The sequence below is a fragment of the Pipistrellus hanaki genome, assembly GCF_964339955.1.
Source record: "Pipistrellus hanaki genome assembly, chromosome: 5".
In the NCBI taxonomy this organism is placed as follows: Eukaryota; Metazoa; Chordata; class Mammalia; order Chiroptera; family Vespertilionidae; genus Pipistrellus; species Pipistrellus hanaki.
In genome coordinates, this window is record NC_140507.1 from 72,265,774 (window position 1) to 72,290,635 (window position 24,862).

The 24,862-nt window shown below is 54.1% G+C and overlaps 2 protein-coding genes across 6 annotated transcripts in view; one reads left to right on the plus strand and one right to left on the minus strand.

Moving 5' to 3' along the window:
• Positions 1-3,472, minus strand: part of PIP5K1C (phosphatidylinositol-4-phosphate 5-kinase type 1 gamma) — a 51,108-nt gene extending 47,636 nt beyond the window's left edge. For 3 of the 5 annotated variants that reach the window (XM_084883943.1, XM_084883941.1, XM_084883940.1), the window contains exon 1: positions 3,250-3,472. In XM_084883943.1, the coding sequence (XP_084740069.1) occupies positions 3,250-3,343 (94 nt within the window). In that variant the 5' untranslated portion in view covers positions 3,344-3,472. The remainder of the gene's footprint in view (positions 1-3,249) is intronic. The other 2 variants (XM_084883942.1, XM_084883944.1) reach the window with 1 other exon arrangement.
• A 5,727-nt stretch (positions 3,473-9,199) lies between these two features.
• The window catches only part of TJP3 (tight junction protein 3), a 34,736-nt gene continuing 19,073 nt past the window's right edge, over positions 9,200-24,862 (plus strand). Inside the window, exons 1-2 of the mRNA XM_084883479.1 lie at positions 9,200-9,327; positions 24,770-24,826. Coding sequence (XP_084739605.1) covers positions 24,779-24,826 — 48 coding nt within the window. The 5' untranslated portion in view covers positions 9,200-9,327; positions 24,770-24,778. The remainder of the gene's footprint in view (positions 9,328-24,769; positions 24,827-24,862) is intronic.

Sequence of the window (24,862 nt, forward strand, 5' to 3'; positions counted from 1 at the left end):
GGGCCAGGTGGAGGCAGAGGAGGGGAAGTGGGTAGATGCTGGTCCATTCTGAAGGCTGAGCTGACATAATGTGCTACCAGATTAGATGTGGGAGGGGCTGGGAGATCTGGGAAGAAGCTGACGCTGCTGAGATCTCACGGGAACGGGAAGGCCAGGAGGGAAATGGCCCCGAAACAGCAGACCACAGCTCAGCCCCAAAGCCCACAGGCTGTCAAGGCCCCACAGCGGGCGGTGAACGTGTCCCAGCCCCAGGAACCAGGCGCCCCGCACAGCTCCTAAGGCCAGTGGAGAGCCCAATCAGGCCTCCTCTGGACCAGGACATGGGAGCCCAAGTGTTTAGAGTAACCAGATTCTAAATACCAAGATCCGTTTCACCTCCCATCAGATTGGCCAAAACGGCAGAGGCTGATAACATCCGAAGCTGGCAGTGCTGTGGGGAGACGGTCTCTCTTGGCCCCACCACACCTTCCCGGGAAGCCACTGGGTATCTGACGGTCATTTTCCATCTGCTAGCCCCGGCCCAGCCATTCCAAGGTGGGACTCCACCTTCTAGGAACGGAAGCACCCACATTCAAAGGCAAGCCGTTTACTGCTTGTAACAGCAAAAGGCAACTCCAGAAACAACCTGAATGTCCCTCCGCAGGAGGCTGGTGAATCAGCAATGGCTGGTGCCTACAGCAACTGTTGCTAACACTCATCAGGCACTCTCCTCCCATTTTACAGAGGGGGACACTGAGGCCTCAGAGGGATCAAAGCATTTGCTCTTCAATGGAACCCAGGCAGTTAACTCAGGGATCCCCACCCTCTTAACCATGGCACATTATTCTTCCTCTCTGAAAAAAATAATCGATACCAAGATGGGGGGGGGGGACCCAAACTATTACAGACAAAAAGCAGGCAACGTACAGAATGACAGGCATAGTACAGTGGCTCTGCACCAGCCTGACAGTCTCCAGGGGACACCGGGCCACGCCTGGGCCGTCAGTATTTGTCACAACCGGGGAGAGGAGCTTCTGGCATCGGGGTGTGGGGGCCAGGGATGCTGCTCAACACCCTCCAGTGCCCAGGACAGCCTCCCCCAAACAAAACATTTTCTGGCCGAAACCCGTTTGGCTCAGTGGATAGAGCGTCGAACTGAAAGGTCCTGGGTTCGATTCCCGTCAAGGGCAAGTACCTTGGTTGTGGGCACATCCCCAGTAAGGGGTGTGCAAGAGGCAGCTGATCAATGATTCTCTCTCATCAATGTTTCTAACTCTCTATCCCTCTCTCTTCCTCTGTGTAAAAAAATCAATAAATATATACAATATATATATATATATTTTAATTTTTTCTGGCCGAAAAAGTCAGTGCCAAGGAAAGAGACCCTGGGTGCATGAACCGTCCTGGTGGAGAATGTGCAGGCCTGTTTGTGTGTTTGTGTAATTGTACAGCAATAGGAAAGGGGAGGACAGCTCTTCCCAGACTTACAGAACTGAGGTCAGGAAGAGTGGGTTTGGAGGGGAGAGGGGCCCTTTGAAGAGTCGAACAAACCCTTAGCTGGGAGAGGCAGATAGCTGCGGATTTCGGTGACGGGCAGGGAGGGCCAGCCCATCTCTTCGTGGCCCGGTGCTCAGACCCGGCCACAGCCCGCAGCTGGGATTTGATCTGTCCCTCATCAGCTGACCTCACCCCTGATAAGACCAGTGTTTGCCCCGCAGCTTTCCGGTGGTCTGGGCTAATTTGTCTCCGACCAGCCAGGCCAGAGGGCTGACAGCAGAGGTCAGGGTGCTGAGATAGGCCCTCGCGGGGGCCCTCCACCACGTGTGGCTGCCAGCCAAGCAAGGACCCGGGCTGAACCAAGGCGGGGCGGCCGGATGGAGGGAAGGAAACAGGTCATCCACCAGGCGGTTCCAGATGGCGGTGGCAAAGGAAGCAGTGGGAGTGTTCCAGCGTCCAGGATGCTCGCTCTGGCTCTCTCCTCACACGCCTCTCCCGAGCGCACAGCATCTCCCTGCTGCCAGGAAAGCTGTTGGAGGCCCAGGGAGACGGAGCATGGATGCCCGTGTGGGTGTCCACAGGACTCCGCCCATCAAGGCGACAGGGGAGGAGCAAAGGGTTCTTTGGATCAGGAAACTTCCTATTTGGGAGCCTGTGACCTCAACGGAGAAGGAACCAGAAGGAATCGCAGTGGCTCGGCTCTGTACTCCGCCCCAGGTAAAGGGGGCCTAGAGGTGGTGGGCGACCTGGCTCCCTCCCCCTGCTCTGCTGGCGGATGAGAAAGGCAGGCCAACGAGAGGGGCAACCCGGGGGCAGTGGTCCTTCGTGGCGACAGCAGACCCCAGTGTCCAGGGAAAAGGCTCAGAGGGCCTCCTCTTCCCCGTCTCCTTAAAGGGCCCCAGCACTGAAAATGCCTGGAGATGTCATGCCCTCAGCTCCCTCCTGTGAGAGGGAGGTAAACTGAGGACCAGAAAGGGGCAGAAATGGCCAGTGCACCAGAGCTCATTCTGGTGACTTCCACAGAAAGAGAAGAGAGTCTGGAGGCAGACCCCGAAGGCCACAAAGATCATCCCTCCGCCACCCCAGCTAGCTACCCCAGGCCTAGCCGCCCAGTAAGGTTTGCCCCAGGCTGACCCCTGTGAGGGGAAGGGGTGAGGCCAGGCAGCTGACACCAGCAAGGCGTGTGGCCCAGAAGGTGGGTCCGGGCCGGGGGGCACATCAGGTGCAATCATGCCCCACCTCGGAGACAGGGCCCCCTCACTGGAAAGAGGGTGCTTCATCATTCCACACACGCAGAGCAGTCCCCCCTCCCAACGAGACTGGAAGGCGGTCGTCCCCGAGCGCCCTCAGCAGCAGGCGGAACTCACCCACCGCGCGTCCTAAGTGGGGGTTTCGCCGCCCTGGAGACGGGGACCGATCTCCCCGCACGCTTGCCGAGCAGGATGCTCCACCCATAGCCTCTCAGAGCGGGGCCCCGCACCCAATCCCGCCCCCGGTCCGCGTCCCCCCACAAGGATCCCGGGAATCGGCGCGGACACTCGGAGCCCCCAGGCGGGGCGTTCCACCGCCCTGGGGCCCGGGGCAAGTCCCCCGGCCCAGTCGGGGGGCGTTCCATGACCCCCCTCCCCCCGCACCCCCGAGTGGAACGTTCCGGTCTCCCCGCCGCGGGTCTCGGCGCCCCTCCGGCGCTCGGACGGGTCCACTGGGCCCGGCGGGGGCGGCAGGCGGGTCCGCGCGGGGCGCACACTGAGACGCGGGGTCCGGAACCGTTACCTGCACCGGCGCAGCTCTCCGAGGACCAGGTCGCCTCCGAGGTCACGGTCCCGCCCTCGGCACTCTCCGCCTCGTCCGGCACCTCCAGCTCCATGGCCGCGCGCGCGGACCCGCCGGCGAGCGGGCGGCCGGAGGCTAGGACTCGAGGTGCGGCCGCCGCCGCTGAACAACAACCGCCGCCGACCCGAGGCTACAGGGAGGGAGCCGAGCCCAGCGAGCGGGAGGAGGGCGGGGCCGCGGCCGGGCGCTACGCCAACACGCACGGCGCGCACCGCCAATCGGAACTCGGGGGGCGGGGCCTGGGTGCGTCCCAAACCCGCGGCGCCCCTCGAGCGCCCCCACGCGCCCAGGGTGTGGAAGGGCAGCGCCATTCCAGCCACTAAACATTGTAATGGCATTATTATATATGAAAATAAATAATACTTACAATTAATAAGTTACTTATTACCATATTATAAATAACACACGTTATTGTGTTAAATAGTTTAACATATATAGTAATTATGATAATGTTTAATTTTCATTATGCACAATGTAAAATTATATGGGTTATGATATGTTATTACTAAATAAAATGAATACATTATATAAATAGTTATATTTAACTATATAATGATAAACATACATAATAATATTATTAAATGCTAGTCTCAGTGCCAAAGCCTTTGACATGCAAAATCTCCATAAGTTAGGGACCTGTTTTTTACTATTAGTATATTTCCAATAGCTAACACAGAACCTTATACCTAGGAAACAATGATTATTGTATAAAACTGATCAAGCTGTTAAAATCTATTGTCATTCCCATTTTACACATGAGAATCACAGAAGGAACCATGCTATCAATCAGTGTATTTATGTCTGAAGAACAATTGTATCACTGTCGTTATTAAAGTCTAATGGTGAATTTATTAATGATATGACTAGACAGTTACTTATTGGGAAGTCATGATTTGAGGAGTAATAAATGCTGCAGTCAGTAGTTTTATTCATAACCAATGGTTTCTGATGGGGGCGTGGCTGGGGTGTAGGGGAGGGGGCAGACGTCCTGCTAGTGAAGGTGGAGAGCTGAGATGTTTTATCTCAGGCCTGCCTGAGTCCAAAGGCATGGTCCCTCACCATTGTCAGGGGTGCTGGGGAGACATACCCTGGAGTTTGGTAGAGATGCAGAACCTTGTACCCCACCTCAGACCTCCTGCATCAGATGCTCCTGTGGGGGACCCCACCATCTAGGTTTCAATGAGCCCCTAAGGCCATGTGCATGCCCGAGAGAGTCTGGGAAGCACTGGACCAGACCACTGGGGAAGGGCTGGGGGTTGGATTAGTGATAAGTATCATGAAAATGAAATTTAAAAAAAAAAATTTTTTTTCAGGTTTGATTCTGAACCTCTCCTGGTGGGAAGTCAGTACTAAAACTGAAAATTCAAGAAGTGGCAAAACAGGCATTGTTTAAAGATGCAGAAATGAATGTCAAGATAATTTAACTTAATCTAAGAGGATGGCACCTCTGGGAAGGGAGAAATTGTGGGTGACAATATCACTGCTAATTTTAACAAACCTGAAAAAGAATTCAACTCTTTAAAGTGCATGTGTGTATAAACTTTAGTTTTTTTTGTGTGTGTATGTGTGTGTGTTTTTTTAACAATATGTAAAGAGAAAAAACCAAGCTGGTGCAAGGGTCGGGGTGGAGGGTGGGAGGGGACAGGAGAGGAGGCTGGGAATGGAGAGGAGGGAGGGGCCGGGTCTGGGTGGGGCAGCGGCTTCTGGTCCTCTTGGTTCATCCTCCCACCTCCCTGCTCCCTTATTCCCGTTTTTTAATTTTTTCTTATTTATTGATTTTAGAGAGAGACATTGACTTGTTGTGCCACTTATTTATGCATTCACTGGTTGTATCTTGTATGGGCCCTCACCAGAGATCGAACCCCCGACTTTGGCGAATGGGGACGATGCTCCAAGCAACTGAACTACCCAGCCACTTTTCCGGTTTTACAAGGCGGAAAACTGAGGCTGCCAGCGGGGCCAATTGCCTGGTTTCGGGCGCCCCCTCGTGGTCATGTATGCTATTAGCATCAACGCTAGCTACCAGGGACCCTTGTCACTCCCATCCCCCGCCCTATATTCCATTCATTCATTCGTTCGTTCGTGCATGCATGCATGCATTCATTCATGCCACAAAGACTAATTGAGCACCTCCTGTGTACCAGGCACTGTTCTAGGCCACGGGGATACAGGAATGAGCAAGACAAAATCCCTGACCTCAATAAGGTGACATTCTAGAAGAGAGATAAACAAGCACAAGACAGAAGATAGTTTCAGCTGCTAATACACCGATTGAAAATAGCACAGATGTGCCCACAACCAAACCAGAGAGGGTCGGACCTGCATCACCACCATTTGTCCACCATCCAGAACTGAAGTATTATTGCTGACATGTACACATGAGGAACTGTTTGACATTGAAATTGGGACGCAAAAGAACTGCCAAGAAAGAAAGAAACTCACTACAGACTGATTCATTTGACTCTCAGCATAACCGTTATGGCCTGTCTCATTTCTGGTTCTTATAAGTGTATTTCTAGTATCATGTGATCTCACTCATCTAGGGGAAATAATGAGCAACATAAACTGGTGAACAAAAACAGACCCGGAGACAGGGAAGCATCGATCAGACTGTCAAACCTCAGAGGGAAGGGAGAGGAGGGTAGAGTTAAGGGGAAGAGATCAACCAAAGGACTTGTATGCATGCATAGAAGCCTAACCAGTGGTCATGGACAACAGGAGCGTGGGAGCATGGAGAGGGGTTTGGGATGGGAATAGGGGGATGAGGACAAATATGTGATACCTTAATCAATAAAGAAATTATTTATTTGTTTATTTATTTTAATATATTTTATTGATATTTTACAGAGAGGAAGAGAGAGGGATAGAGAGTTAGAAACATAGATGAGAGAGAATCATCGATCAGCTGCCTCTTGCACACCCCCTACCAGGGATATCCTGCAACCAAGGTACATGCCCTTGACCAGAATCGAACCCGGGACCTTCCAGTCCACAGGCCGACGCTCTATCCACTGAGCCAAACCGGTTTCAGCAAAGAAATTAAAAAAAGAAAAGAAAAGAAAAGAACTATGGCAATAGAATGTGATTAAAAAAAAAAAAAGTCAGGCTCAATATCTATTATTCATTAAGCACCTATTCCAGCACGGCCCAAGAACTACAATGCAAGCCAATGTAATGGCCAATTTTTAAGATTTTAATGATTGATTGATTTTAGAGGGAGAGAGAGATTGTTGTTCCATTTGCTTATGCATTCATTGGTTCATTCTTGTATGTGCCCCAATCAGGGATTGAACCTCCAACCTTGGTATACTGCGAGGACGCTCTAATCAACTGAACTACAGAGCCAAGGCAATAAAAGCCAATTTAAATGTAAAATCTTAACCTTTAGCTCTAGCTGGTTTGGCTCAGTGGTTGGAGAGCTCGCCCTTGGGCTTAAGAATCATAGATTCAATTCAGGTCAAGAGCACGTACCTTGGTTGCAAGCTCGATCCCCGACCCTGGTTGGGGTGCGTGCAGGAGGCAACCAATCAATGTGTCTCTCTCACAGTGATGTTTCTCTGTGTGTGTCTCACTCCCCCCCCCCCACTTCCACTCTCTCTGAAAATCAATGGGGGGGGAAATATCCTTGGGTGAGGATTAACAAAAAAATGAAATCTTAGGTGTTATTTTAAAATTTCTACTAACCACATTATAAAAAGCAAAATAGAAAGTGGTAAGTTTAGTTTAACCATATGTCTCATTTGACCCAACAGATGCAAAATATCATTGCAACATAGAGTGGATATTAAAAATAACAAGCTCTGTGGGACGTTTACACTGCGGAATACTATGCAGCAGTAAAAAAGAAGGATCTCTTACCCTTTGAGACAGCCTGGAGAGTATTATGCTAAGTGAAATAAGCCAGTCAGAAAAAGACAAGTATCACGTGATCTCACTCATATGTGGAATCTAATGAACAAAATACTCTGATGAACAAAATAGACCCGGAGACGTAGAACCATGGAACAGACTATTGAATCTCAGGGAGAAGGTGGGAGTGGGTGGATGCATGGGAAAAAAATCAACCAAAGAACCTATATGCATATAAGCATAATCCATGGACACAGACAAGAGTGTGGTGAAGGCCTGGGGCAGGGGGTGGGGGGCAGCTAGAAGGAGTCAATGAGGAGAAAATTGGGACATATGTAATACTTTCAACAATAAAAAAATGTTTAAATATATTTTATTGATTTTTCACAGAAAAAGGGAGAGAGAGAGCCAGAAACATCAATGAGAAAGAAACATTAATCAGCTGCCTCTTGCACGCCACCTACTGGTCTGTAATGGAATGGAACCTGGGGCCCTTGAGTCCACAGGCCTATGCTCTATCCACATGTGTCAAACACAAGGCCCGCGGGCCAAATCCAGCCCGCCAGGTCTTGCAATGTGGCCCGCACTGCGCTGTCATCACTGCACTCCACTGTCAGTTTATGACATTGTCCGTTTATGACTGTTCAGTAAACCATTCGGCCCGCGATTTAGGCTGGATTTTAGATTTTGGCCCCTTCTCTGATTGAGTTCGACACCCCTACCGGCACTGAGCAAAACCGTTCAGGGCTAAAGATTTTTTCTTTCAGTACCATGTAAAAAAATAAGGAGCCCATCCGGTGTGGCTCAATGGTTGAGTGTCAACCCATGAATCAAGAAATCACAGGTTCGATTCCCATTCAGGGCACATGCCCTAGTGGTGGGCTCAGATCGCCCGTAGGAGGCATGCAGAGGCAGCCAAACAATGTTTCTCTCTCGTCAATTTCTCTCTAACCCTCTCCCTTCCCCTCTCTCTCTAAAATCAATTAAAAAGTATTTCTTAAAAATAACAAGCTATTTTACATTCTTTGGGGAGTACCACATCCTCCAAATCTGGTGTGGTTTTTTTATACTTAGCCACATCTCATTCGTTGGGATCAGTCACCTGTGGGTAGAATCTAGAAGATGTGGACCTACTGTGTGCGCTGTCCTGTTTGACGCACGTCAGGGACATTTATTCATCCACTCCCCGTTCGAAACTCCCTGGGAAGTAGATGCTAGTGTTTCCCCCATTTTTTATTTTATTTTTTATTTTTTTAAAATATATTTTATTGATTTTATACAGAGAGGAAGAGAGAGATAGAGAGCCAGAAACATCGATGAGAGAGAATCATCAATCAGCTGCCTCCTGCACACTCCTTACTGAGGATGTGCCTGCAACCAAGGTACATGCCCTTGACCGGAATCGAACCCGGGACCTTTCAGCCCCCAAGCCGACGCTCTATCCACTGAGCCAAACCGGTCTCGGCTCCCCCATTTTTTTAGATGAGGTGACTGAGGAGACCCAGAGCTACCCAGCTGGGACATGACGGAAGGTTCTTGGCACAGAAAGCTGGCCGGTCGCTTTGTAGCACAGAAGCAGGACTTGCTCTCAGATCTGCGGGGCGGGAAGGAGCTAGCCCTGCCACCCTGTATGAGGCACACGTGGTGGAAGGCACAGCGAACGCAAAGGCGTGGCAGTTCCCGCTGCAAAGGGAGCAGAGGGGAGAGGGGGGAGCCAGGCGGAGTTTCGTTCTTTTATTTCTTCATTTATTCACTCAGCCTTTCCCCGGGGCCAGTCTCTCCGTGCTGGTCCAGGGCTGATGTCAGCACGCGGCCCAGGGGTGAATGGATCAGCAGGGCACGACGCGCTGTCCCCGGCCTCCGGGCGGGCAGGGGTTAAGGCCAGCTGCTCCCACGTGAGGGCACCTTACGACAGAGCCACACACCCAGCCAGCCTCCCCGGCTCTCGCTCGCACCGCCAGTCCGCCTGTGCATGTCGCATGTTGCCGTGCTGGTTCCACTTGGCACGGGACCCGCCAGCCTGCCGCTGCCACAAGGGAGGAAAAGTTGAGCAAACAGGTGGGGAGGACAGAGCTCCAGCCTCAGGTTCCCTCCCCACCCCCATGCCAGGCGGGCACCCAAGCCCAGGCTCCTGCTGCCTGCCCCGAGGCCTCTCAGCCTTCCAGACAGGTAAGTCCCCGCTCTGCCCATCACCCCGAGGCCGTCGCTGGGACCCGGGACCCCAGATCGCCTACCCACAGCTCCCCCGAAAGCAGGAAGCTGACACTCCTGCGTGGGCACTGACATAGTTTCTACAGGATTATCTGGCTGGCAGCTACCGGCCCTGGCAGGCAGCCCAGGACGCTGGAGCCAGAGACCTCAAAGGGTCATTGTTGGCCCCGGTGGTGCCCGGGGGCCGAGGGGGCACGGATTGGTCTCTCCGGTCCTCCACACTGAGGACGGGAAGCCGGGCAGGGCGGTGTCAGGAGGGGCAGCGTGGCCTCTGGTCCATGTGGGGGCCGCCCAGGAGGTCTGAGAGTCTTCTGGGGATCGCGTGGGCCTCCCGCCCGCAGGAGCTGGGAAACAGGTCCTGGGGTCGCCGTCCCTCGCTTCTCCTGAAGGTGAAACGCAGGAGGGGGTGGGGGTGAGCAAATGGTTGTCACAACAGTCCCCGGAGCCGTCTGTGGGAGAGGAGCCAGGACGGTCCTTGGGCGTAGAACCCAGGAGGAGAGGGGCTGGGCGGCAAGACGCTTTTCTGGGTCATTTGCTCCCAGAAGCGCCGGACAAAGGGAGCTTCCTGAGAGCCAGTGCCTGATCGCACCTCAAATCTCTTTGTCCGGACCAAGTGGGTCCCTGGGGGCTGGGAAGGCACAGGCCCTGAGACACGGCGCGCAGCGTGGCCTGGCACTGGGGATCCCCGGGGGCAGCGCGGTCATGGAGCCCGGGAGCAGGGAGGATTGAGATGGGGGGTGGGGGTGGGATTGTGAGGGATATGTTTCGATTGAGACAGCTTCCGGCCATTTCTCCTACCTGGGTCTCAGTTTTCCCCTCTGTGAAGTGGGTATAAGAGCCACCAGAGAGCAGGGCTGCTGAGAACATGCGCCACAGGGTCGGCAGTAGATGCCAGTCGTGTGGGGGCGGCGGGAAAAGGTGTTTCACTCAAAACCAGACCTCAGGCCAGCCACTTTCCTGTTTCATTCTTTTGGGGGTTCCTCATCTTCCAAATCTTGTGTGGTTTTTATATTTAACCCTGGCTCAGAGAGGGGCAGCCACTTGCCCAGGGCTGCACAGCGAAGTTTGGCTGCCAGGCAGATGGGAGCCAACACGCAGAGAGCAGGAAGGTTGGGGAGCTGCCCACGTCCCCCGACCGACGCCCCAGGCTCAGCATCTTACCCATTTCCGGCTCCCTGCTCAGTGTTGCCAGGAGGCCCCGGGTTCCGGGGAAAGTTCACTCTCTAGCACGGGTTTCTGCCTTCCTCCTCGCCCTGGTCCCATGCCAGAGGACCGTGTTTGCTCAGGGTGGAGTCTGGCACTCTTTGGAATGGACGGAGGTTAATGAGTGGGAGATGGGAATGGGAGGGAGAAGTGCCCAGGGACTGAGCCTGAATGCATGGGGCCTACTGTGTGCCGGTCCTGGTATTGTGGGCTGGGATTTTGGCGGAGAAAGACTGAGAAGGAACAAGAGACATAATAAGGAAGTAAACTCTCCTAAATTGTATCCTGAGTCAGAGAGTGGTCAGTTTCACAGGAAAAAAGAAGTAAAAGAAGCCAAAACCGGTTTGGCTCAGTGGATAGAGCGTCAGCCTGCGGACTGAAGGGTCCCGGGTTCGATTCCGGTCAGGGGCATGTACCTTGGTTGTGGGCACATCCCCAGTGGGGGGTGTGCAAGAGGCAGCTGATCGATGATTCTTTCTCATCGATATTTCTAACTCTCTATCCCTCTCTCTTCCTCTCTGTAAAAAATCAATAAAATATTTTTTTTTTTAAAAAAAGAAGTTCAAGAAATAGGAATGAAATAGACAGGAAGACATTTTATCGTCTTAAATAATATTAGGGAGGACCCACTGGGTGAGACTTGAAGGAAGGACTCGGGGCGTTCCAAGCAGTGGTAACATGGTGTGTAAAGGCCCCAGGGCAGGCGGTTGGAGGAACAGCGAGGAGGCTGTGTGGCTGGAGCTGAGTGCGTGAGGGGGAGAGTGGGAGGAGGTGAGGGCAGGGAGGGGATGGGGCAGGTGGGGCAGGACCTGGTGGGCTTTTCCTGGAGGGAAGCAGGAGTCCTGGAGGGCTGTGGGCAGAGGATGGACCAGACCTGATTCAGCTGCTCACAGGTGCCCTCTGGTGGTTGTAGGGAGAACAGCCGGTGACAGGGAAGGGCAGGAGCCAGGGGCCCAGGGGGCCAGGGCTGAGCTGCCTGGGTTGGTCCAGGTGGAGGCAGAGGAGAGGACAGACGTGGGCAGATCCCGGGAAGACTCGGTAGAACGACAGCACAGCGTATGCTGATGTGTGAGAAATGGATTGGGGTCCAGGGTGATTTGGGAGAAAAGTGGGAGATGTTCTGGGGTTTGAAGAATTGGATGGGTGAGTGGGACAAGTAGCTGGGAGGTAGTTAGACATCCGACGGGGGAGGCTTGGATGCTGGTGTGAAGCCTTTCGGTGTGAGGGTGTTAAAGGATAGTTTTCCCAAAAAAAGGGAAAAACACGACTCTTATACTAATCTGAAAACAAACAGGTGTTTTATGAGTTTGTTTAACTCATTCATTAATGTGGGAACCAGTAGGATTTTATAGCCTGTTCATGAATGAGTGTAAAGAAAGAACACACACAGAGAGACATCAAGAATGCTGAAATAAATTTACAAATCAATTCAAACCTGGTCGATAGTCACAGGGCAATAATGATCTGTGGTCCACAGGACAAAATCCATTTGCACTTCTCTGGACAGGACTCATTTGCAACAGCACCAGTTTCCTGTCATTTTCACGGCTGTAAAGCAGTTCACAGGTGGTGAGAGGCGTCGGTGACTGGGGAGGGAGGGCAATGCCAGGACCTGGCATTCATCAGGTGCTCAGTGAGTATGCTGTGAGTGGATGCCGGGGAGCTATTGAATGCTCCTGAGCCAAAGCCACAGCTCACTCACTGCACAGTCCCTGGTGGGACTATTGGTTGAATATCTGCTCTCTGCACTGGTCTGGGATTTCTACCATTGTAGCATCCTCAGTGCCTAGAACAGTGCCTGGTGTGCAGTAGGCACTCGATAATAAATAAATAACTAGCTCACCTACTATTCTGAACAGAGCAGGAAGGCCAGAGCTGTGTACTCTAAGAAGGAAGACTCCAGGCTGGGCAGGCTCAGCCACAGAGCAGATAAGGATCCTAGGGGACCTTTAACGGGAATGGCCAGAGGGCAGTTGGCCTGGGGCCCTGCTGCGAGGCCAGACTGAACACAGGGGCTGTAAGAAAGGTGTCAAGGGACCGAAAGCCGGTTTGGCTCAATGGATAGAGCATTGGTCTGCAGACTGAAGGGTCCCAGGTTCCATTCTGGTCAAGGGCATGTATCTTGGTTGCGGGCACATCCCCAGTGGGGGGGGGTGCAAGGGGCAGCTGATCGATGTTTCAGACTCTCTATCCCTCGCTCTTCCTCTCTGTAAAAAACCAATAATATATATATATATATATATATATATATATACAAAACTATTAAAAAAAAAAGAAAGGTATCAAGGGCCAGGGTCCTACCCGGCCGCTGCACAGGACAGAACCTTGACAGAGTTCTGGGGGCCCCCTCGTCTGGGGACACCACGATTCGCCTCTGTGTTTTCCCCCGGGGGCTGTGTCCCTCCCCCTGGTCTGGAGTGGAGAAGGACGCTGCTCCGTGCTGGAGGCACACACGTTGGGGCTTCCCGAGGACACGACTCCAAGTCAGGACCAGGCCCCCCTGGACAGACGGGGAAACCGAGGCAAGAGTCAGTGGGGTTGGAACTCACGCCAGGCTCAGCGTGGACCCCCTTTCCACAGAGCTTCCTTTTAGAGCTTCGACATCTGGGCCCCCTCTGGCTGCAGACCGTACTTTAAGCTTCTAGAAAGGTCTGCAAGCCGTCCTCGCTCTCCCTTTCCTCCTCCGTCCAAGTGGCGTTACTAAGGGGCACCGGGACCCCACGCTGCCAGCCCCTGGGCCCTCACTGCTCAGTGCTCAGTGCTCTCCGGGAGCTGCCTCACCCAGACCCGTCCGTCCTCAAGCCCCAGGAACGCCCCACACACACCGTCCAGCCATGAGGAACTCGCCAGGCCAACCCAGGTGCGAGGCATTCTACCGCGTCCGGCCAGCCTGCTCCGGACGCAAAGGCTGTGGAACAAGGCGGGCCGCCCGAGCTGGCTGAACGCACCGGGATCCTGGGTGGGTCCCGGGCAGAAGAGGGAAAGGAACAGAACCTGATTACAACTCGGAGTTTACCCAACGGTGACGTGGTAACGTCGCTTTCTTAATTTCCACAAACACGCCGATGTCACGGGCCGTGTTAATGTTGGGGAAACCGGAGAGGGGCATATGGGACTCTCCGAATTCCACCAACAACTTTTCTATAAATTTAAAATCGGTCCAGAATAAAGTGTTCATTAAAAAATGGAGGGGGGCCGAGACCGGTTTGGCTCAATGGATAGAGCATCGGCTTGGGGACTGAAGGGTCCCGGGTTCGATTCCGGTCAAGGGCATGTACCTTGGTTGCGGGCATATCCCCAGTAGGGGGTGTGCAAGAGGCAGCTGATCGATGACTCTCTCTCATCGATGTTTCTAACTCTCTATCTCTCTCCCTTCCTCTCTGTACAAAATCAATAAAATATATATTAAAAAAAAAAAATGGAGGGGGGGTTTGAGCAACATCTTGCAGGGCCTCCAGGCTTGGCCTTCCCAGTTGCCCTCTCCCCACCACAGTCAGGCCTCCCTCCAAGCAGCCACCCAAGGGCGCCTCTGAGCACCTAAGGGAGGTCCTACCCCAGCCCCCCACAACACGTCTTCCCCACGGCAGCCACAAGGCGGTGCCCGTGAGCACCTGAGTCCGGTCTTCCCAGTGTTCACCGGGCTCCAGGGCTTCCACCTCCCTCCCTACAAGAAACAACTACACCCCATCTCACAAGGCCCTGGGGGACCTGTCCCTGTCCCCTCCCCGCCCTGGCTCCTCACTAACCCCCCCCCCCCCACACACACACACTCTGCTCCAGCCCTGCAGGCCTCCTCTCTGTTCTCCCAACATGCCAGGCGGGGCCCTTCCCCAGGGCCTTTGCAGGTGCTGTTCACCGCACCCAGCACACCTTCCCCAGACCTCCCCGTGGCGCCCCCGCACCTCCTCAGGTCTCACTGTTTCTCTGCCCAGGTGCCCCTCACCTAGGTCACTCTTACTGAACTCCGTTCTCATCTCATCTGAGTGCTACCTCCTCAGAGAAGCTCTCCCTGAGCCCTGCATCCAGGGCATGTCTCTCTGCCAATGCTCTCAGAAGTCTAGGTTGTACTTTTTACTTAAGATTTTAAAAAATATATATATTTTATTGTTTTTTTACAGACAGGAAGGGAGAGAGATAGAGAGCCAGAAACATCGATGAGAGAGAAACACCATCAGCTGCCTCTTGCACACCCCCCTACCGGGGATGTGCCCGCAACCAAGGTACATGCCCTTGACTGGAATCGAACCTGGGACTTTGCAGTCCACAGGCTGACGCTCTATCCACTGAGTCAAACCGGTTTCAGCTTTACTTATGTTTTTTGATGATTTCGTTATGGGGATCCTGGGCTTCCTTTAGAGCAGAGACTGGGTCTGTGCGGTCCGTCCTGTGTGTACACAGTGGGCACTCAATAAATGCTAATGATTGAGCCGTATTCCAGAGCTGCTTTGGGACATTCTTGAGTTCCGGTCTGACCTGTTGGGCCACAGATGACCTCAGCTTCTTGTGGCACACCCGCCGAGCAGCCTCCACCAGGAAGTTTATAAGCCCAGGACTAAAGCTCCAGGCTCCTCCTCCGCCGCCGCCCTCTCTGGGCCTCAGTGCCCCCACAGATGCTCAGAAGGGGCCATGCAAGTTCGTCTTGCAAGTACTTCTGGGGCCTCACCGCCCCCTGCATCCTCCCCGAACCCCTTGCCACACCGCACTGCCCTTGGCCGGTTGAAGTTGTCGCTGCAATTTCAGGCGGGAAGTCGGTCCCCATTCCTTCTTGTGCACTTGGTGCACAGCAGGGGCTTGAGACATGTTTTGTTAAGTGAATGACTCAAATGAATGGGAAAAAAAAAAAAGAAAGAAAGAAAGAAAGAAAGAAAGCATGAATGAAGTGGGTGGATGAAGAGCAGATTTCTAACTCCATAAAGGGATCTGGGGTCAGGGGTCCAGAGAAGGGGGCTCGAGGCCAGTGCTCTCTCCGAAGCCTGGGACTTGAGCACGGGGTCGTCTCAGGGGATCCTGAGGGGCCTTTGCCTGCTCTCGAAAAGGGCATAAAAACGTGAGATCAGAGTCATGGTGGCTGGAGGAAGATCAGCCATCTGTCTGGGGGTGGTCGCCCTCTCAGAGTGGGGTTTCTCTACCCCAGCACTATTGACACTGGGGTCAGTCCGTTCCCTGTGGGGCCATCCTTGTGTGTGTGGGGGGTGGGGGGCAGTACCCCTGGCATCCGTCCACTGGATGCCAGGAACACTTCCCGTCATGACAGCCACGGATATCTCCAGACATTACCCAGCATCCCCTGGAGGCGGAATCACCCTCCAGGGGGAAGTACTGATAGTGAGGGTCTGAGGTCAACCAGCCAGGTCCCCCTCTGGTCGGTCAGGCTGTCACCTGACCCACCTGGCCTCCGCTGTCTCAGCTGTAAAATGCGCACGTGACTATCACAGGTAACATGATATCGCCGTGAAGCGAGTGACCCAGCGGTCTCATTTCCATGGATTCCATCCACTCACTCCATAGACAACGGCACTGCGACCAGGTGGCAGTGAGTGTGGGGATTCAGGACGTCCCCTAGCTTCAGGATGTCACAGGCCCCTTGTCTGATGTGCCAAACTTGTGCCAATCAGTGAGTCCGCCGGAGTAATTGCAGCCACAAACCCCCGTGTGTGTGTGCACCGTTAGGGAGAGCTTATTTATGTTTTTGCCTATGACCCATTAAAATAAATACACAGCCGAAACCGGTTTGGCTCAGTGGGTAGAGCGTCAGCCTGTGGACTGAAAGGTCCCAGGTTCGATTCCGGTCAAGGGCATGTACCTTGGTTGCAGGCACATCCCCAGTGGGGGTGGGGGGGCGTGCAAGAGGCAGCTGATCGATGTCTCTCTCTCTCATCGATGTTTCTGACTCTCTGTCCCTCTACTTTCCTCTCTGTAAAAAATCAATTAAAAATATTTTAAAAAAGAACAATGCAGCTATTTAGAAAAGTGTTTGACCTTGTTCTACCTAAAATCAGCTTCTGTGCTGTAGCTGAACGTTACATGGGGAAAGGCTGTCTGAAGCACCAAGCAGGTCTTCAGAGGGGGCTTTGGTAAAGGTTTATTGCTTTGGTGGCATTTGGGGATCCTTAGGGCGCCGATTACGGCTGGCTGGGGCATCCGGACTAGTATTTTGGGGGGGGAAACTGCAGTTGGGGGGAGTGAGAAGTCAGCTTTGGGGGCCTCAAAGACTTTGATTATATTGTTTCTTTTTCACTTGACAAACTCTTATTCACCACTCAAACCCCACTGCCAGGCCAGGTTGTGGGCTCAATCCCCAGTAGAGAGCATGCAGAAAGCAGTCGATCAATGATTCTCTCTCATCATTGATATTTCCAGCTCTCCCTTCCTCTCTGAAATCAATAAAAATATATTTTTAAAAAAAACACACACAAACCCAGCTGTGATGCCCCCTCCTCCAGGAAGCCTTCCCTGATCTCCCAATTTCCTTTCTGCTTCACCCCTTTCCATAAATCCAGGGTTTCCCTCTGCACAGTCTTGACTGGATGAGGCTGGGAAGAGGTGTCTCTACCCAGATTTGCCCTTTCCGTCTTGGGGTGAGGTAGGGTTCTGAATGAGCTGAGCCTTAAGGAGGGCTTTTGTGTAGTTTTTTTTTTTTTTTTTTTTTTTTTTCCTTTAAGCAGAAAGGAATGTGGGTGTAGCCACCACCAGCTCCACCCATCCAGGTGACTTCCTCCCTGTCACCCCCGGGGATACTTTCTAGACTTTACCTTAGGGAACTGGGTCCCTGAGGGTGAGCCTAGGTGAGGAGAAGGAAGTCGACCTTTACTCTCCGGAGTCTGAGGCATTTCCTCCCACCCCGCCCTCTTCTGCTGGGGGCCCAGCCCGGTGCTGGGAGTGAAAACAGCCAGGCCCCAGTGGGGCAGCTGTGCACCTTCAGAAAGTCTATGCTGATTCCTCTCTGGGCCTCAGTTTCCGCCTAGCAAATGGGGTAAACCTGGAGATGGGGTGCCTCCAGGGCCCTACGCTCCGGAGGCCTCTAGCTCTCAGCAGCCTCGGATCTATTAGTCCTGCTCACCGGATCTCCACACGTGTGTGCTTCCCTGATAGAAAGCCCATCCAATAGCAGCTCCGCTCCCGAACGCGGCCAGTGATCCCTGCCGGGTCTTCCTTGCAGCCGCGCCTGGCTGGTCTCCAGCCTCGGCCGGTGGCTGGTGCTCGGCTGGAGGGAAAACCCGCTCCGGATTTCCCGCCCGGGGCTGGACCCTCGGGTGGCGGCGGGTGGGGGTGAGGGCGGAGGCGGTCACCTCGGCATCCCATCCCGAAGGCGTGTCGCGCGGGGGCGGGGCGGGCGGGAGGGGAGGCCGAGGAGGAAGGCCGGCAGGTGCAGCCGGAGCCGAGCGGCGGAGCGGGCGGGCGGGAGGAGGGCGATCGCTGGGCACCCACTCCGCCCCGAACCTGCCCGCCTCCCCCCTCACCCCGGGGGGGAGCCATTGACTGTCTCCTGCTCCGCTGGGACCGGGCGCTGGAGGGCCCGCGTGCACCATGGCGGTGAGATTCCAGGCGAGTAGCCCGCCGAGGGCGGGAGGGGAGGGAATGGAGCCGAGGCGGGGCTGGTCCCCAGGACCCCGGGCCACCCAAAAGCCGATGGAGCAGGCGGGGAAACTGAGGCCCGGAGGCTTGCAGCGGCCAGCCCGAGGCTGCACGGCGAGACCCTAAGAGCTGCCTCCGTTGCCCGGCAAACCTGGGTTCCAATCTCTCTGTGTAACTTGGGCCGGTGAGCCAGCGCCTCCCCGTACCTCATCCGTGCAATGGGTGGTTGTCATGTTAAAGGAGAATGGAGGGCGGATTCTGAGCGGAAAGTGTGTCCTGGTGCTCAGTGAGAGTGTGTGCAGCGGTTTCCATGGGGGATCTGGTAGACCGGTTGGCAGTGACTTCGGGTGTGGGCTGGGTGGCTTTGGTGAATGCGGGGAGGCTGCTGGAAAGGGAACCGCCATATATTGTGTTCCCACTGTATACAGAGCCCTTGACCTGCGTGACCCGGCAGACGTAAGGGGCAGGGGCCGAGAGCCCCCTTGGCACTCAAGTGACTTGACAGGACTGGAGGCAGGGGGTCCCTGGGTCTCTATCTGCAGGGACTTCACCTTCCAGGATGGAGCTTGAATTGACTCACACGCAGAGGAGTGGGTTTTGGGTCGGCCTGGGGGGGGTAAGCTGAGGTCAGAGGGGTAAACCGAGGTCAGAGGGGTAAACCGAGGCCTCAGGACATACCACACGCTTCTCTGGGCTTCAGGGTGGGACAGGCCTGGTTCCATACACCTTCCAGGCGGCAGGAGCCGCTCCCAGAACCCCCTCAGCCGCTGAGTGTTTGGCACCCCCACCCCCACTGTTCCTGGAGCGGGGGAGAGACACCTGAAGCCTGGGAGCCACTTGCCCGGGGCTGTGGGACTCGGTAGGACCTGTCCCTCTGGTTGTCTCTCCTCTGGTGTTTGCAGTGTGTGTGGCCAGCACTGCGCTTGGGCTGGGGGAGGGGTGGGGGATGGGATGCGATGGGAAAAGGTCCAGGCCCACCCCCCTGGAGCTCACCTCGGGGTGTGTGTTGTGTGTGTGTGTGTGTGTGTGTGTGTGTGTGGTGATGGGAGGGGCAGAGGCCTCAGGGGGCTAGGTACACTGGTATCTGGTTGGGTTTCTGGCTGAATCTGGCCATTATTCCACCTTTCACCCGTTCCTCAAACTCCACGGGGCCTCTCCATGGGGACCATGCTGGGATCCCAGGGCGCCCCTTCCCGCCCACAGGAGCCCTCAGACTGGAGCAGGGTAGGGAAGACAGGTGGACCGGGACAGCCCAAGTTTCAATTATCAGGGGTGTATGTGTGTGTGTGTGTGTGTGTGCCCCCGCGTGCATGAGCGCATTGAGGCCTCATTTCCTGGAGGAAGAGACAGTAGCACTGGGGACATGAGGATAAATAGGAGTTTGCGCCCTAGCCAGTTTTGCTCAGTGGAGAGAGCAGACTGAAGGGTCCCGGGTCCGATTCCAGTCAAGGGCACATGCCCGGGTTGTGGGCTCGATCACCAATGTGGAGCGTGCAGGAGGCAGCCAACCAATGATCCTCTCTCATCATTGATGTTCCTGTCTCTCGCTCCCTCTCCCTTCCTCTCTGAAATCAATAAAAATGTATTATTTTTTAAAAATGGGAGTTTGCTAGGGAGTGCAGCATGTGCAGGGCCTGGGCAGGAGGGCCAGGAGGTGCTGATGGCCGTCACCCAAGTACCCAGAGAGACCGTCCAAGAGGAGAGAGCAGGCGTTCCTAAGCCGATGACCACACAAGGCGATGTAAGACGGGTTTGGATGCTGAGAATAAAACGTGACAAATAAAACAGAGAGGCGTGGTAAGGTGCCAGGGGAGATGGGCTAGCCCAGGAGGGCTCCCTGAGGAGGTGGCTTTGGATCTGAGGCCCAAGTGGCAGGAGCCAGCCTGTGCCAATCCCTAGAGGGTGTCCCAGGCATAGACCTGGCTGGATGAGGACAGAGGGTGTCTGTACCTAGATCTGCCCTTTCAACCTTGGGGTGAGATGGGATTCTAACCAGTGAGCTTCCCAGCCAGGGCAAAGGTTTGGAGGTGAACCGCGCTGAGGTGGGCGGAGGGTTAGGATGACCCCCTGGAGGCCTCCAGTATCCATGCAGGTGAGCGTACACAAGCTGAGACAAACCTGGGCCCCTGCACCTGGACCTGCTCCCGCCCCCGGACTCTGGTTCCCTGGGGGCTGTGTTGTTTTTTGTTTGTTTGTTTTAAAAATATTTGTATTGATTTCAGAGAGGAAGAGAAAGACAGAAACATCAACGATGAGAGAGAATCATTGACCAGCCGCCTCCTGCATGCCCCGCTCTGGGGATTGGGCCTGAGACCCCGGGCATGTGCCCTGACAGGGAATCGAACCATGACCTCCTGGTTCATAGGTCCTTGTTCACACACGGAGCCTGCTGGCTGGGCCCTGGGGGCTATTTTGTTAAAATAAAGCTAAGAAATCAAAACTATGGGTGGGGGGCATTTAATGGCACAAAGTATAAAATCATAGCAAGTAAAAAGATTCTGTTTTGAAAAATAAGTTCAGAAGAAAACAATTAACCAGGTGGTTACGAGCAAGGGTGTGGCCCTGGCTGGGTGGCTCAGTTGGTTGAGCGTTGATCCAGGAATCCAGAGGTTACCGGTTCGATTCCTGGTTAGGGCGCATGCCAAGGTTGCAGGCTTGATCCCTAGGGTGGGTGTGCAGGAGGAAGCCAATCAATGATTCTTTCTCATCATTGACTAGTGGCCCAGTGCACGAAATCCATGCATATTAAAAGGGAATTAATTAGAAGAAATATTTTAATATTGCTATTTGCCCTTTCTCTATAATAGAAGCATCAGAGATGAAAGAAAATTAGTAAAATGTATATGAAAATCTTCCTCCTGTCAGAGTCTGGGGCATACCGTGGGATGCAGAATCAAGTCCCCGCCCACCTGCAGCGCCTCAAAATCCCACGAGACCCAGACCCATCTGGCCCCACGCCCATTGGGGAAGATCCTGACCCAGAGGGCCCCACCCCCATCAAGCCCTGCCAGCTGTGTGGGGAGGCACAGCCTCAGGTCCCCCAGCCTGGCGCCTGGAGGGGGGTGTGGCCTGAGGTCCCCCGACAAGCCCTGCCAGGCAGGTGCGCAGCCTCAGGCCCCCTGGCCCAGCACAAGGGCAGGGGTGCACCTTGAGGTCCCCCATAAAGCCCCACCAGGTGGGAGGGCACAGGCTCAGGATCCTGCCCCGGCCCAGGACCATGCAGCCTCAGGTCCCTGCTGATTGCTCCTTAAGGCTCCTTATGGGAACTCAGCCTCCGCTCTGGGTGCAGCCGTCTTGTGTTACAGAAACCCTGCCTCTGCTGTGGGCACTACCAGCTTTTGTGATGGTGCGATGGTCAATTTGCATATCCCCTCTTTATTAGATGTTTCTATCTCTCTCCCTCTCCCTTCCTCTCTGAAATCAATAAAAATATTTTTTAAAAAAAAGAATTAACCAATGTATGCATAAATAAGTGGAACAACAAGTCGATGTTTCTCTAAAATCAATTTTTAAAACAATAGTGAGCACGTGGGGCAGGCTACCAAGGTTCCCGGATGGAAAGTCACCAAACGTCTCTGCAGGTCCCTTTCCTCCCCATAAGACAGGAGAGCAGCACACCTCTTCCTTGGGGCATCCGGGATGCAGAGAATGGGTATCGGACAGTGGACAGTACTGCCTGCAGCCAGCGCTGAATAGCGTTGCTTATTAAAACGATGCCAAGAAAGGCCATTGTTACTCCTTCTCACAATAACTGCCATCTCCCAAGGCGCGAGACTCCCTCTGACTCCGGACTCCCCTCCCACACCTCAGCCCTGAGTGATGGCGGCGGGGGCGGGGGTGCCCTTTTTGAAGAGCAGGAAGCTGAGGCTGGGAGAGGCTGCACCACCGCCAGCAAAAGGCAGGCCAGGGATCTGAGCCTTGGATGTGAGCACTAACCTGTTCCCGACACCTGCAGTGCCCAGGGTGAGGCCCCTTCCTCACCTTTGCTTCTCTCTCCTCCCTCCTGCCTCCCTATCTCCACTCTTTTTTTTTTTTTTTTTTTTTTAAATATATTTTATTGATTTTTTACAGAGAGGAAGAGAGAAGGATAGAGAGTTTGAAACATCAATGAGGGAGAATCATCAATCAGCTGCCTCCTGCACACCACCCACTGGGGATGTGCCCACAACCAGGGTACATGCCCTTGACCAGAATCGAACCTGGGACCTTTCAGTCCGCAGGCCAACGCTCTATCCACTGAGCCAAACCGGTTTCAGCCCTGTCCCCACTCTTGAGAGCCGGAAAGGCTGCTTTCCTGGGAACCCAGAAGAAAAGTCCCTGGAGTGCAGATGGGGAGGGGTCTTAGGCTTGCACGGTGCCACACTGGGGAGGGGGAGTCATTTTGACAAGACCCCCGGGGAGAAGGGCAGCCTGGCAGAAGGTGGGGGATGGGCGAGGGCTGGCTTCTGCCCAGGCTCCATGTCCACCCCCTTCCCCCAGGGTCTCCGGACCTGGGGACTTGCACTCTACAGCTGTGTTCTCAGCTACATCATGAAAGTAACAGAAACCGCAATCCCCAGCCCCACCTCCACCAACTCGGTGGTCTTGGCAAGTGACTTCGCCGCTCTGAGACTCGGTTTCCCCATCGGTGATATAAGATAATAGAATTTCCTCTTCGATAAATGGATTAAATGGGAAAGTACATGTAAAGTGCCCGGCACAACTCGACTGGCGTGGCTCAGCGGTTGAGTGTTGACGTATGAACCAGGAGGTCACGGTTCAACTCCCACTCAGGGCACATGCCTGGGTTGCAGGCTCGATCTCCATTGGGGAGCATGCAGGAGGCAGCCAATAAATGATTCTCTCTCTGATAGATTAAATAGAGAAGGTAGACAGGAGACCGGGATGGCAGGACACACACAGGCTTTATTGGAGGGAAGGGTACCCCTGCCGGCTGCTTCCACGGAGAGGAGCGGAAGAGAGTGAGTGAGGGGCTTACAAGCACCTTTAAGGATGGAGGGCGGGGCTTAGGGCACTCAGCACACGCTGACTGATTAGGGACCTAGGGACTTAGGAATGGGGGCTTAGGGTATTTGGCAGGTGCTGATGGGTGGTCAGAGCTCAGGAATGTCTGGCCGCAGGTGGGGTTTACGTCTGTCCATCAACTGAGGGAAGGGAGGATCTATCACTCTCATCATTGATGTTTCTCTCTCTCTCTCTCTCTCTCTCTCTCTCTCTCTCTCTCTCTCTCTCTCTCTTCTCTCCCTTCCTCTCTGAAATCAATAAATAAAATAAAATACATAGAGTGCCTGGCACAAATGAAGCACTTCACTCATTCAGTAAATAGTTATGGAATCGTGCCACTGTGTGAACAAGATAAAAGTCTCTGCCCTCGGAGCCAGTATTCTAGAGGAGGTCGACAGGGAACAGATAAAAACCTAGGGAAGGTCAGGGGGTCACAGGTCCTATGAACTAGAACCACGTATCGGGACAGGCACAGGCGGTGGTCTGCCGTGGGGCAGGCGGGGGTTATAATCCTAACGGGGTGATTGGGAGGCCACACCAAGGCAGGGACATTTGGGCTGAGACCTGAGGGAGGGGAGGGAGTCGGGTGGAGAGCTGTGTGTGGGAGAGAGTTCCTGGTGAGGGAATGGCATGTGCAAAGGTCCTGGGGCCGGAGCCTGCCTGGTGTGTTAAAGGAACAGCGAGGCCGGTACAGCTGGGGCAGAGTGAGCGCCCTCTGCCTGGCAGGCCTTGTTAGATCCCCCCGGGGGTGGAGCAAGACTAAGGTGACCAGACTTCCCGCTTTTGGCGGGACAGTCCCGATTTTCAACAATTTGTCCCGCATCCCGCGGCGTCTTAAAAAAGTCCCGATTGGGACTTATTTATTTATTTATTTATTTAATTTATTTTTTAAAATATCTTTTATTGATTTTTTACAGAGAGGGATAGAGAGTCAGTAACATCAATGAGAGAGAGTCATCAATCAGCTGCCTCCTGCACACCCCCAAACTGGGGATGTGCCCGCAACCAAGGCACATGCCCCTGACTGGAATCGAACCCGGGACCCTTCAGTCCACAGACCGACACTCCACCGCTGAGCCAAACCGGTTTCGGCCCGATCGGGACTTTTTTAAAAGGCCGTAGGACGTGGGACAAATTGTTGAAAATCGGGATGTCTGGTCACCTTAAGCAAGACCTTCCAGAGGGAATGGTACCCAGAACTCACCTTTTCTTTGCTCCCAATACAATCTGGTTCACATAACACGAGAGTTTCTCATTTTGGGCACCACCAGCCTTTGTGTCTGGACCATTCTCTACGGCGAGGCTGTCTAAGGAGTATGAGGGTGCTGACCAGCGTCCTTGGCCTTCACACACTCAGTGCCAGGAGCATCCCCAGCTTTGAGAACCCAGCCACTCCTATCTCCAGACATCTCTGAACAACTTCTAGTTGAGAACCATGGGCTTAAACCCATTTTGCAGATTGAAAAACAGAGGCCTCCAGAGAGGCAGCTACATACTCACAGGCTTACGCCATGGGAATGTCAGACCGGGCTCCCGCCGAGAGGGCTGGGGGGCCTCCACACACTCCAGCGGGTGTGCTGGGACCCCACGCCCACCGTCCCCGTTCCCTTCCTGCCAGGTGCTGGACATGGAGGAGCTGACCATCTGGGAACAGCACACGGCCACCGTCTGCAAGGTGAGGCCCCGCCCCCTGGGGGTGCTGATGGCAGTG